Source organism: Trichosurus vulpecula, chromosome 8 (assembly GCF_011100635.1).
Source record: "Trichosurus vulpecula isolate mTriVul1 chromosome 8, mTriVul1.pri, whole genome shotgun sequence".
Lineage (NCBI taxonomy): Eukaryota > Metazoa > Chordata > Mammalia > Diprotodontia > Phalangeridae > Trichosurus > Trichosurus vulpecula.
The window spans coordinates 83,718,980-83,732,739 of NC_050580.1; the positions used below are offsets into that span (position 1 = coordinate 83,718,980).

The 13,760-nt window shown below is 42.3% G+C and overlaps 1 protein-coding gene across 4 annotated transcripts in view; it reads left to right on the plus strand.

Moving 5' to 3' along the window:
• Positions 1-13,760, plus strand: part of CPEB3 (cytoplasmic polyadenylation element binding protein 3) — a 177,857-nt gene that overhangs the window by 125,059 nt on the left and 39,038 nt on the right. For all 4 annotated transcript variants that reach the window (XM_036737212.1, XM_036737211.1, XM_036737213.1 and 1 more), the window contains exon 7: positions 681-799. In XM_036737212.1, the coding sequence (XP_036593107.1) occupies positions 681-799 (119 nt within the window). The remainder of the gene's footprint in view (positions 1-680; positions 800-13,760) is intronic.

Sequence of the window (13,760 nt, forward strand, 5' to 3'; positions counted from 1 at the left end):
CTTTAGAGCTGGTCCCTCAGACTGTGGTCACTTTGCCTACCTACAAATTTAGTTCAGGGAAGGTCGGAGGGGAGAGTTTTGCTTTAGCACTGAGCTCCCTATCTCCCTCGAAAACCCAAGGTAGTCCTATTCTACTTGGAGAATGTCCATTTGGGCACTTCCCACCACTAAGAATCAGGAGGGAAAAGAAGCCGTGAGTGGCAATGGTAGCTTTTTAGTTTCTTGAAAAAAATTGGTACCTTTTCCTTTTAACATCTGCTATTTCCCAATATACCCCACTTCTAGTCCTAACAGAGAAAATATTGAGCGTAATTAATAGACACCATGACCCCATCTGTCAGCAAAAACAATGGGTTTTTTTTAACTTGTGTGGTTGCAGGGGCCTTAGGAGAAGAAAGCAAAGAAAGAAATCAGCCCAAAAGGAGCTTTGGAACCCTGGAGCTAGGTGCATCCTGGGAGGCGAGTAGGTGTTGGTTACTAGCTAGATAATGTTCAGTCCTGGCCTTTGGTTAAGGAGAGTTTCCATGAGATCGATTAAGTGAAACATTCACTGTAAGCTTTGAAGTCTCTATCCTATTGATGGTTTTTAGGCTTTGCTAAGGAGGTTAAAATAAAAAGTCTTTCTCAGATCAATGTGCTGATTTCCTGTTTCTTTCCTTTTTGTTTTGTTTGTCTCCAAGGCTATGCCTTTCTGCTGTTCCAGGAGGAAACCTCAGTACAAGCTTTGATAGATGCCTGTCTAGAAGAAGACGGTAAACTTTACCTGTGTGTGTCAAGTCCCACCATAAAAGATAAACCAGTAAGTAATCCCTAGCCAGCTGTTCCTTCGTTCATTCTGGAGTGCATGTGGACCTGGAATGGATGCTGTCCTCCTCCTTGTAACTGTATAACTTGGTACTTGGATTCTCTCACCCAGGATAACATTTGCATGCAGCAGAATTGTAGCTTTGGTGTTGAAAAGCTAATGGCAAATTATTCAGGACTTTTTGCTACCTTCGGCTCTCTCTTACTCTATAAATAGATGTGCCATGGTCTCTTATTTTAGGACTCCGGTGAGGTAATTGATGTTAAAATCTAGATTGAAGTAATAGTGAACTTCAGCATTCTTGGCAACTGTCTTCTATAATTGGATCAGAGCAGAATTTAAAAATTGTGATCGTAATCATCAGTATTTGCATACTTACATAAGCAGGGCACTGTTGTACATTTTATCCAATGCCAGTTACATAGACCTAGTCCTTATCCTCTGGAAGCTCAGAATATTAGACATATAACATCAGCATTGACCAGCGTTATGCTGGTCAGACTTTTTTAGGATTTAACACCTAGAGAAGTATAAACCAGGAGGTGCTACATTTGAGTATAGGTTTGGGTGCTGTCACTTATTCAAAGTCTGTGGCTAGATGTCTGTGATTGCCTTGGCATAGAGGGTGAGAGAAAGATAGCTGTTAGGAGAGGAAAACTCCCTCCAGTTAAGTTGTAGAGAAGGTACAGTTGTAAGAGGGGAAGGGAATTGAGGAGAACTGAAAGAGCTTGGTCACTCCATGTACAGGAGCACAATTTGAAGGCAAGCAACCAGTAGTGGGATATTTTAATATAGGGAGGATCTGTCCAGAAGAGTGGGCTGATCCAGAAGAATAGGCAGCAGATTTAAGGTTGCTAGATTATCTGGGCCAACTGGTTTGAGGGACTTTGTAGCAGAGGATAAGGCCTGTAGGTTTCAATGGGTGATGGCATCAGAAAACAAGTTTTAGGGGAGGAGGGGTCATCGGATTAATGCTACATGGCCATCATTAGCTGGGAGGATGGCTTGGAGAGCAACAGCATTAGAAGCCAGGAAGCAGAGTCATTGAGGCAGTTTAAGGATGATGTGCTTTGCTTGAATACTGTGGGCAATTAGCTAGGTACCAAGTTAGCATCAAAGGGCTAAAAGGTTGGAACAAGGCTTGGTGCAATTGTGTGTGGAGTGGAGGCTGGGGGTTAGAGGGCAGGAATCAGAGTGGGGTTTATTGGAGTTTCTAAGTTTTGGAGCCAAGGAAAGAGTCTGGCTTAGGGTCATGAAGTGGAGAGTCAGGAAGGAGCTTGTATCTGCTCTCTCTCATCTGAACAAAGTGCTAAAGACTTCAGGAGGGTGCTTAGAAGAACCCGAGGGTTTCAGCATAAAATGTTGAAATGGCTGGGAGCTGGTTTGGGTTCCTTCTAGGTCTGACTGGGAAGGTGATTCATGTCAGCCACATGTTTGGTTGGAGTAAATGAATACAAATGTGGAGTGTCAAAAGCCAATATTTTAGGTAGCCTGTCTTCAAAAAAGTAACCCCTGCTCCCCACCCCCATGTAGTACAGTGTCTATGGGAGTGAGGTAGAATAAAAGTCTGATCCATCAATAGGAGAGGAACATGGACAAGACCATGGGTCCAGAGTGAACATGAAGAATTTTTCTTTGAGCCTATGAAGAGGATGCTTGTGAGGGGAAAATCTGGCTAAAACAATAAAAACACAACTGAATCAGTGGCTTATATAAAAGACTACTTGGTACAGTGGATGGAGCGTTGCACTTAGAATCAATACTACTGAGGTTCCTATCCTGCCCCAAATATTCATCAGCCATATGGCCATAGCCAAGTCACTTAACTCTCTTAGTCTCAGTTTTCTTATCTGCAAATGGGAATGATAATAACAATAATCCTTTTGCCGCCTGCCTCAAAGATTGTTATAAAGTGCTTTGCAAACTTCAAAGTGCTGGAGCAACGTGAATCTTAGCATTAAGTGTGGCAGCATGGAGTATAGTAAATTCTGTTAGGAAGCCTGGGCAATGTAGTGATGCTGTCAGAAAGTGTAGCATTTTTTTTGCAGATAATTGAAAGGGTGCTGCCATTGGCACATGATGAATATAAATTGTTTTTATTGTAAATAGGCCTAGTACCCTTGGCTTTAAGGATTCTTGAAAATGTGGGAGACAGTATAGTACAGAGGAAAATAGGCTAATTCTGAAGTCAGAGGACCTGGGTTCAAATGCCACCTGAGTTCAATTGTCATTGCTACTTTCTATCTCTGTGACCATGGGCATGTCACGTGACCTCCTTTGGCCTCAGTTTCCTCTTCAGTAAAATGAAACAGTTGAACTAGAGGGCCTCCAGCTCTACATCTATGACCCTATGATTAGTAGAGTTTTCTATTATAGAAACATTATAGTGTTTATGTATCCTCAAATTTATGTCTTGTATTTTCCCTTTGGGAGACTTTAATAAAGTCTTTACATTGGAGTCCTGTGGACCTGCGTGTAGCTGGTATGAGTTGTGCCCTGTATTCGTGTTTTCACACCAAGAATTTACCACATAAACTAGTGGAATGAAGTTTTTGATGGATGGCACGATTGTTTTCAAACCCTTATAACTCTGGTTTCCTACAACTCTGTTCTCCCGCTTGTAAGTCTTCATCTGACCTAGTTTGGGATTCTAAGCTGTGGGCCCACACCTTCCTTCCTTATTGCTCTTAACTCTAGGCTCACAAGCATGTTAAGCCTCCTCTGGCTCTGTTTGCCTCCAACCCAAGTTGTGTACAGGTCATCCTCGAGACCTGGATTTCTGACCATCTCCATAAAACCTGCTCACTCAGTTCTAGGCCTTCCATCTACTTCATGAACATGCCAGAAGATAGAGGATGGGGTACACGGCTGGCTCCAGCAAAAATTTTGGAGTCACACCTCCTTTTCTGTGCCCCTTCTCTTTCGTTTCATAGATTTCCTTTCCCCCAGGGCTCCAGAGTCCCAATATCCTTAGTATCCTCCCCACTGTCACAGCCCCTCCCAGGCCTGCTGTCCTCCAAAGTGGTCCATGTTCCAAGTTCTAAAATTACTTTTCAGTTCAACAAGCATTTATTAAACATCTTTGCCCAAGGCACTGTAGTCCACTTAATTCTTTCCTTCCCCATACCCATCAAAACTCTTATACTTTAACTGTAGAGCAGCAGAAAGAGGTTTGGAGTTACAGCCAACAGGCCTAGTTCCATGTCTTGGCTCTATTGCTTACCTCTGCCCCTTGGGTAAGTTGCTTAGATTCTGTGGTCCTCAGCTTCCTAATCCATATGGGAAAGGTTGGATTCTCTGAGGTTCTTTCCAAATATATACCTAGAATCTTTGATTCTGTTATTTTACATCCCCCTTTTATGAGGATTCCCATTCTTTTTCTGTGAATTAGTTTTGTTAGATTGCTTTTCGAACACCTAGCACTAAGATCTGAATGGTTGGTAGCTTCCCTCCCCTTCCTCTCACGAGTTTCCTGTTCTCCAGCCCCGTTGAAGATGCTGACATCCATAGTTTCCCCCTTTCCCAACGTGTAATGTCCACAACCTGGGCCTTTCTTTTCAAAAATAGTCATACAGTTTTATACAGATGGTGGCAAAGAATTTGGAAAAGGCTCTTAATGATTTGTGGACTCCCTTTGGAGGATTTATGGGAAGGCATTATAGTAATAATAATAATGAGTCCTTTATATACACTCTCATCAGATCCTTACGGCAAGCCTGGGAGTTAAGTACCAGAGGTATCATTTCTGTTGTACAGGAGAAGAAACTGAGGCCCTGACGTTGTGACCTGCCCATGGTTGTGCAGCTCGTCAGAGATGAGATTCAATCCAAGTCTTCCTGACTCCCCACTCTTTCCATTCCGCAGCATCTCTTGGACAAGGATCAGGCAGGCATGGAAGGCTGTGACCTCCGCTATTGGAGGGAGAGACCACCTATCTAGCCACATATATTTTGTTTCAAGAGATCCTGCCCCGCCCCCCCCCCCAAATCCTCAAGGCCACCACAAAGTACATTCCCCTACAACAAACAAATCTTCTGAATAGAGTGATTACAACTCATAGTACATGCCGTTGTCTATTTTTAATCACTGATTTATTGTCAGCGGAAAAGATGAGAGACAGCATGGCAGAATGGATAGAGAGCTGGACCGAGACACCATGTGTGTTGAAAACTGTGTGCTTTAATTGTAATTAATTTGTTAATTGTTAAATTGTAATTTAATTGTAATCGTTTGATACCAACATCTATTGCTTTGGACTTCCATTCTGCCGTCTCTTAGTGTTGTCTTTATCCACAGTATGGTCATCATTGTATATATGGATTGTCCTTTTGCCTCTGCTTTTTTCATGCTGTCCAGGTGTGAAAAACTGACAGGTGTACCCTCTGCTCAGGTGCTGGGGGCTGCCCAGGGCCAGGCTTACGATAAGGCAGAACAGCCTTCTCTGATTGCACAGTCTGGGCTCTAGGCTCTAGGCTCTGGACAAAAAGCTGGTAGAGAAAGGAGAAGGAGAGTCTGTGGTGCCTAGCTTTAAGAATTTCCAGGCTGTGGTTGGTGAGGTAGAGGGAGAGGGAGAAAGAAGAATAAGAAGACAGAGACAGAGAAACAGAGAATAAGTATGTATGAAGAGAGAGAGAGTGAGTCAGGCCACTGGGCTCCTTCTGGGATAGATTTCCTGGGTTTTCAGAAGGGCATCAGAACTGATTCCCATTTCCCTTTCCCCCAACTGTACCTATAAATATTTGTTTTGGCAGTGTACAAATAATGCTGTTCAAGGTACAGTAACTTAGAGAGGCAGCTGGTCTAAAGTGAGAAAAGCCTGGACTCTGGAAGAAATGGGTTCAGTTGTAGCTTGGCTGCTTACTACCTCTGTGATTCTGAACAGCTCAGCCCCCTTAGTTTCCTCATGTGTAAAGTGAAGAGGTTCTACTAGATGGTAGCCACATATCCTTCCAGGAATAAATTCTATTATCATTAATCTTTGTAAAGTACTTTATAAAGGTAGCTAGGTGCTAGGTACAGCAGCAGATGGAGTGCTGAACCATGAGTCAAGACCTGAGTTCAAATCCTTACTTAGATACTTGTTAGCTGTGTGATCCTGGGCAAGTCACTTCACCTCTATGCGCTTCATGCCCCTCATCAGTAAAATGAGGATAATCTCCCGTCTCTCAAGGCTGTTGTTGGATCGAATGAGATAATGTTTGTAAGGCTCTTTGTAGAGCTATAGTGCTATATATAGCACCATATAAATGCTCGCTATTATTATTGCTACTATTAATTTTTATATCCAATTACCATGTAGGACAGCAGTTATTATGGGGCAGCTAGATGGCTCAGTGGATAGAGCACTGGGCCTGGAGTCAGGAAGACCTGAGTTCAAGTCAGGCCTCAGACCCTTGTAGGCTGTGTGACCCCGGGCAAGTCATTTAACCCTGTTTGCCTCAGTTTCCTCATCTCTAAAATGAGACGGAGAAGGAAATGGTAAACCATTCCAGTATTTTTGCCAAAAAAACCCAAAAGAGGTCACAAAGAATCAGACACAACTGAAAAATGGCTAAACAAGAACAAACACAGTGAGCGTTATGCATATCATTGTGCATAGTCACATACGTTTTGTTTGACTGCAACACCGAGCTCAATGTGCGTATCCCCAGTCTTGTTAGTTTGTTGCTCACATAAAATTGTTGCCTGCCTGAAACTTTAAAACACAGGTATGTGGATAGAAAGGCAATGAATGCCCAGCGAATAGAAAGGCCGGTTCTCCATTTGTTGCTTCCTCCAAACTCTTCTGACTGTTCATTCCTCTCTTGGTTCCATTTAGAAATTTTCCATGAGTACATTTTCATTACATATGCTTATTAAATGTCAGCTTTGTATAGGGCACTGATCTGGGCTCTAGGAATAAGGCCACATTTTGAGTATGATAGAAAATTCGTTTATGGAGAGATAGCATGGCATAGTGCAAAACTGTCAAACATGAAGCCCACCATGCTAAATTAAAATGATTGGGAAATATTTAGCAAAATAAAGAAAAATACACCAGAACATAGTTAATGCCAATATGTGGTTTTCTAAGTCAATATATGGCTGGCAGGGATCCTTATTTAGGGTTTCAATTTGAGTCTGACACTACTGGTATCAGGGGCAGAATGCTAGGCCTAGAATGAGGAAGACCTGGGTTCAGTTACCACCTCCAGCGTTTTCTAGCTGTATGATCATGGGCAAGTTGTGACCTTTCTTATCTTTACTTTCCTTATCTGTGAAATGGGTCTAACAACACCCATAGCACCTAGTTCACAGGGTTGCTATGAGGGTTGGCCTCAAATGAGGTCATGTACATAAAGCGCTTGGCAAATATAATGTCATTTGGTGGTGGGAGGTAGTAGGAGCCAGGAGAAAGCATGTTGGATTGGGAATTTGGGTTTGAATTCTGACCTGTGCCATTAAGTTCTGTGTGACTTTGGGCAAGTCACTTAATCTCTAGGCCTCATTTTCTTAATCCATTAGAATGTAAGCTTCTTGAGAGTAAAGTATCTCTTCATTCTTTGTCTTTGTGCCCTCAGTACTCAGCATGGTGCCTGGCTTAATAAATGCTTGTGGGCTGGTTGATCTGTAAAACGAAGGGATCGGACTGGATGGTCTTTTCCTTATCCAGAATCTAGTGGCAGTGAATTAAGTTCAATTCAGCAAACATTTATTAAGTGTCTAAAATATGCTGAGCATCACAGTAAGTTCTAGGGATGCAAATTAAAAAATGGTGCCGTCCCTGCCTCAGGAACTTACGTTGTACCAACAAGGCGCTATACTATTCTCTTCCTTTCTCTAAAAGCTTCTTAACATTTTCCGGGTCCCACATAGTCTCTCCCATCTCCCAGAAGCCCCACTGTGGCTTTGGTCTTATTATCTCTCTCCTCTCATCCAGATGTGTAGGCTTGAAGGGGCTGCAGTGGTAGCAGCAGCATGTAGAAATGTCTCTCTGTGCCTTTCTGTAAGGAGATTTCTAACATCCTTTCTTCCCTTTCTCCCTGATCCTCTAAGGGGAACCATAAAGACCAGCCAGCCAGTTGACATTGTTCCTCTGTCCTGAGCTCTGTAGTGCTGACCTGAGAAAGGCAGACAAGAGGCTGCCTCATATGCACTCAAGATTGAGAGCCTCTGACCTTCTGTGGCATCATACATGTGCCTACATAGCAAAGCTATCTGTAAGGCAGGCTGAGATGTCTTTGCCCCAGGGCAACAGAATTTAGAGGGCACCACCAGCGCTTTAACTCCTTTATTGGGTACAAACAACTGAGCTTTACATCTAGATAGCAAGAAGAAAGGATTAAAATAGGAGCTGCCTGATCGCTTGCCTCTTCCCCCAAACCCCTGTGGCCACACTCCAGGTGAGCTCATCCGTGGCCCAACCTGGTCTTATTCCTTCCCAAAAGTTGCCTTGAAGGTCCTCAGTTTGTTATCTGTCCCTGAGCACCCCCCAACCCCTGCCCCCGCCCCCGCTCTGAATAATCTGAAGTCTCTTTTCTTCCTCACTTCCCCTCTCCCTCCTTCAACACCTGAACCTGTCTGGAAAAGTTCATGTGAGAATGCTTTGTGTTATAGCTATGTATACATGTATGTGCACACTTCTGTAAATACAGCTAATAATACTATTTTTTTTCCAAAACATGACCACATTCATTCTAGTGTGGTCTTCATTATAACTATGTAAGGTGGGTGGGATGGGTTGTGTTATCCTCACTTTATTGATGAAGAAACTGAGGCTAATTGGGAAGTTGGCTTACCCAAAGTGGCAAGTGTAATAAATGGTGAAACCAGGACTCTAGAGCCCAGGTCTACTTGCCTGGAAAAGCAGACAACCCACACCCTGTCTACTGCACCCTAAGTCTATGCAGAAATCCTAAGCCTAAGTAAGAAGAAATAGATGGCAAATCCTGTGTAGCAACAAGCCAGTGAAAGCTGAAAACACTTCATGGGGCCAAATTTAACATTCTCACCTACACAAAAGTAAGGCATACGTGCACTCACATTCCTCATGTTAGTCAAAGACAGAATGACATTACTTCATTGCTACTTTCCTATCCCAAGTTCCTCGAACAGTATCCTTAAATATTGTGTGGGTTCTGACTCTGCCCCAAACTGTGTGACGTTAGGCAAGTCTCTTAATTTCTCTTGACCTAAGTGTTTCTCCCACCTGTAAAATGAGAGGGTTAGACTCTTTAATAAATTTTCTAACTGGAAAAATGATTATTCTGGAATATAACTCCTTTCCTCTTGACCTCTTATTTCCAAGAATTCAACAAAAAGCCAATTTTCTTATTTGGTTCTAAAAACTTATCTTTTATAATATTCCATATAGAATTATGGACATAGAATCAAAGTTCTGGGTTCAAGTGCCAGCTCTTCTACTCAAGTTAGCTGTGTAACCATGGGCCAGGGACTTAATTCACTGAACCTTGTCGAGGGGGGGTGGGTCTTCCTTTGTAAAATTAGGATGATATTTGCACTGTGTTCCTCAGAGGTTTGCTGTGATTAAAGTGCTTTTTGGATGACAGAGTATTTTGCAACATAATTTTAGTGAGTCCTGGCCATCTTAAAATATTTGAACTTAAAAGTTGTTGAATCAGGCTTCTCTCCACTTTATTCCACAAACACTTATTAAGCACCTATTACACCAAGATACCTAGCTTCCTTTCCTGAGAGATATGAAGACAGATGAAATAGCTCTTCCCCTCAAGGAGTTTACATTCCAGTGGAGGGAGAAGGGAGAATCTACCATGTACACAAGTAAGTACAAAGTATGTGCTAAGTAACATGATGTAATTATAGGAGAGGAACAGTCCAATAAGCAGGAGCAGGGATTAGATATGTAAAGGCTGCAGGAGGGAAAGGACACCTGAGCTGACCTTGGGAGGATGACTCAGTTAGGGACTTTTACAGGTGTCCTTAACGTCTGTCTGCCTGTGAGCCAGAGAAGGAACCGCTCTTTCAGGCCACATTTAGTAGATTCAGAGAGCTAATGATGGGCGTGAAGGTGTGGCATTTATTCCCAGGTTGTCCCTTAGACCCTAGAAGACTTTGTTTTCTCATGAGCTGACATCTTGCATATATTGGGTCCATGGTGAATTCTAATGAGCAAGTCAGACTGACCCTTACAAACCTTGATCCATTAGCAGGTGGTCCTGAAGTAACACATCTGTGCCATGTACTAGACCATCTTGGTCAGGTGAATTAACTGCTTTGGGTCAGAAGCTCAGTGGCTTAAGTAGAAAACTTTCTGTTCCTAGATCACTATCCTTGACACTTTTTATAGCTACTTAGGTGAAGTTGCTTGATCTAAGAAGTATAGAAGTGATTGTGTTAATGCATTAAGAAAACATGAGAATGATGAGAGTGAATGCAGATTCGGAGTGGCTAATGGTTAACTATCATGTGAAAACCATTTGAATTTTCTAGACCATAAGACATCCCATCCTCTTCTTTTTAAGAGGAGCTGATAATCTGTGTTCACACTTTCTTAGTAGTCTAGAAAATAACTGGGCTCTCAATTAAAAAGCACTTGTTTCGGCTCTTTGGGGAAGATATCATCATGGAGCTGGTGTTTCCTGCCTCTCCTCCTTCAGTCTCTGCTGTTCACTCTCATCAAGGAAGAAGTCAGGAAGTCACACTGCAGCCCCAGCATTCAAAGACACTGGCAAGACACCTGTGGAAACTGAAGCAACCATTCATACTCAGTTCAAATCACTCTCACAAGCCTCAGTTTTAAATCTCTTGAGAAAGTATGTGATGACCTATTGAGAGGAGCCAGAGAAAAGAACTTGAGAGTGAAGGGACCTGGGCGTGTGGCCACTGAGACACTTCTGAGTCACAGAGGATCTCCTTGAGCTGAGGGTTCAGAGATGTTGGGAACCCATCCAGATGAAAATCCACATTATGCAAATCATTGATTTGCATAATCTTTCTGAAATGGTTAAATGGATAAATTGTGTCAGCATTAAGCCAGACTTAGAAGCTGAAGTCATCATTGCAGATGCCTTCTCATCTCTTTTAACAAATTGGCTACAATTTAAAAAGATAGTACCTGTTTAGGTAAAGCGCTTCATTCATAGCAATAACCACGGAAAGTAAGCAGTAGTGTCCCCACTTGAAAAACATGGAATATGTCACACAGAGAGGTTTTGTGACTTGCTTGCAGTTCCTGCCTAGTAAATCAGGGGTGAAGCCAGGAAAACTTTTCATCACATTTGGCATTATGAACAGAACTGACCAGTTCTGATCAGAATGTCACTAACAGTCCCCAAAATACACTCTTATCAGTGTTTAACTTTAATCCTATTGGTAGATAAAGAGCCAAAGTGAACCTTCTTATCTGTAGGAACAATATCTCTTGGGCCATTGAGCTCAAGGATAATAGTGAGTAGAGGAGAACATAGCCATGCTCCCCAGACAGAGAGGGAGTGCTGGGGGACTACCTTGTGGCATTGATATTTTCTGGTCATCAGCAGACATTATCCTTTATTGTAAAGTAATTTGTATGATTTTTCATAAACCATTAAATTATCTAGGATACTTTTCATGGTGCAGTTGTTTTTTTTTTTAAAGCAAAAGCCCAGTTCTGGGTTTGGAAACATTATGAAACAGTATCCAGAGTGCTCCATTTGAATCGTTAATCAGTAGCTGGCAGAATCCCAGGGGTGTTATCATGGCCTACTGTTTTTTCTTACGCCACTGGCAGGGATGGAGCATGACAGACCATCACGCAGGTCTCAGCAGCCCTGGCACAATTGTCTCTGGGCTGCAGGATCCACTTGTAACTTTAGGATGCTTCTATCAGCTTTTGAGGTTCAGGTCCATACCTAGACAAGCTAAAGGGAACTGTTGCGACTTGTAGTTATCCTAAGAGGTCTTTTGTTGGCCTGAGTAGCTTCCTCAATGGATCAACTCATTCCTGGTTTTATTCTGGAGTTTTAATCTGCTTGGTGTGAGAGAAAAGAGAAGGGGAAGGATTATTTGTCAGAGAATTTTGTAACTTCTCTGGTAGGCCCTGTCTTCCTTGGCCATATTAGGTTTGACCTTAAGAATCCTGGGGGAGGAACCGTAGTCTTTAAAGTGTCACCTCTGAATGCCATGTGTCCTGGTGGCACTAATTAATGGTCAAGCCCTCACTACTGGCTGCCCTTGTAATCTATTCTTCTTTCCTGAAACCCTTCTCCCTCCATCCCCCACCCCCTCCATCTTCGGGGTGCTGAAATGCTACTCTTCCCCCCCTCCCAAGAAAAAACCCCCAAACAAAAACAAACAGATCTTTCATCCTAGGAATGAATGTTGAAAGTTGTTTTGTATTTTTTTTTAAACTGGATTGAAAATAGCAAATGGGAATAATAGGTCATTACTAGGATCTAAAAATGTCCCTGACAGCTGGGTGACCACTTAAATGGATGGATTGCAGGGAATTCTCGGATAGTGTGGGGAAGCCCGGGATCCAATGACATAATTATGTGTGAACATGCTTTGAAAAGCTTAAACTAACTATATGTATATCATCCATCAAGATTATTAGACTCCTGGACTCCAGAGGAATGTTGTGGAGTGCCTCCCAAAGATACAAAGTAGTGTGGTGATACACCCTGAAAAAATGGTTGTCTTTATCTTCTCCACCTCCTTCCAACCCCCCACCCCCACCCCCCATTCCAAGAGGGTCATGCTGCTTAAAATAGAGTTGCTAAGGGCTGGGGTAGGGCCAGTTCCTCCAGCCCTCTGACTCAGCTGTTGCAGTGATATTACAGAAGACCTGAGTCTTGCTGACTCATTCAGGCTACCAGTTTTATCTTAGCCACCATCACACCTCTCTCCCTGCCCTCTACTTCAAGTCCTCCCACTGCTTGGAGATCATCTTAGTTGCAGGACAAGAATGCCCCAGTAAATTATCTTGATTATCTAAATGAATCTTAATATAGAGCTGCCATGAACTGCATCACCAACCATCAGCTTAACATCTTTTGGGGGGAATATTATGCCAAAGAATCCCCACAGCTCCCTTTCTCCAAGGTGTCTGTCACATTTGAAATGGTGAACTAAGCACATGGGCAGGCTTTAACCTTGGGTTGTTCTTGAAGCGGATCTGTAAATTGACATCTTGAAACCATGAAAACATTTTCCCATAGAAATCAATCAACCACCAAAGTTATGAAGCACCTGTGATGTGTCAGGAAATACACTAGGCCCTGAAAATACAAAGGCAAAAAATGCCAGCCCTTGGTCTCAAGGAACTTCCAACCTATTGAGGGAGACATGCAGGTACACATAAACATACCCAGAATAAATACAATGAAGGCGGGGAGGGTGCTAACAGTTGGGCTATTAGGAAGGGCATCTTGTAGAAAGGGATGCTTATGATCGGTAGATGTATTAGCAAAAACTTCTTTGCCTACATAACTGAAATACTATATGTATGCAATTAAAATAGTAAATAAAAGATTCTTTTGTGCCATTGCTAATTTAACCAAACTAAAATGTAATTTATTTTTCTTGAATTCTGGTATTGATGTTTAATTAGAATAGGATGAACAAATAGAAATATTCTAAAGATTCTGAAAGGGATTGTTAAGTACTTTGAAGGGTTTTAGAGGTTGATGGCCCAGATGGTTGTCTAATTTTTCTTAAGAATTTACAGCTTTCTTTTTCACTTCCAAATATATCACCTGCCCTACTATTAGACTTGGCAGTAATGATTAGGGTCATTTCTCTTAGCAATTGAATGAAGGGAGAAAGAGATTTTCCTGAGGTAACCAGGGAAGAATTAAGGAAGGGGGGAAAAAAGAAAGAGAGGTTAAACCAGGTATATTATAGGAGAAATATTGCCTTAGGTGGAATTAGCCAAGCAATGCAGGTGTGAAGAAAGGGGATTCCAGAGCATGCAAACCCCTAGGTTAAATTTTTAAGAGGAAAAATAAAAGTGTGG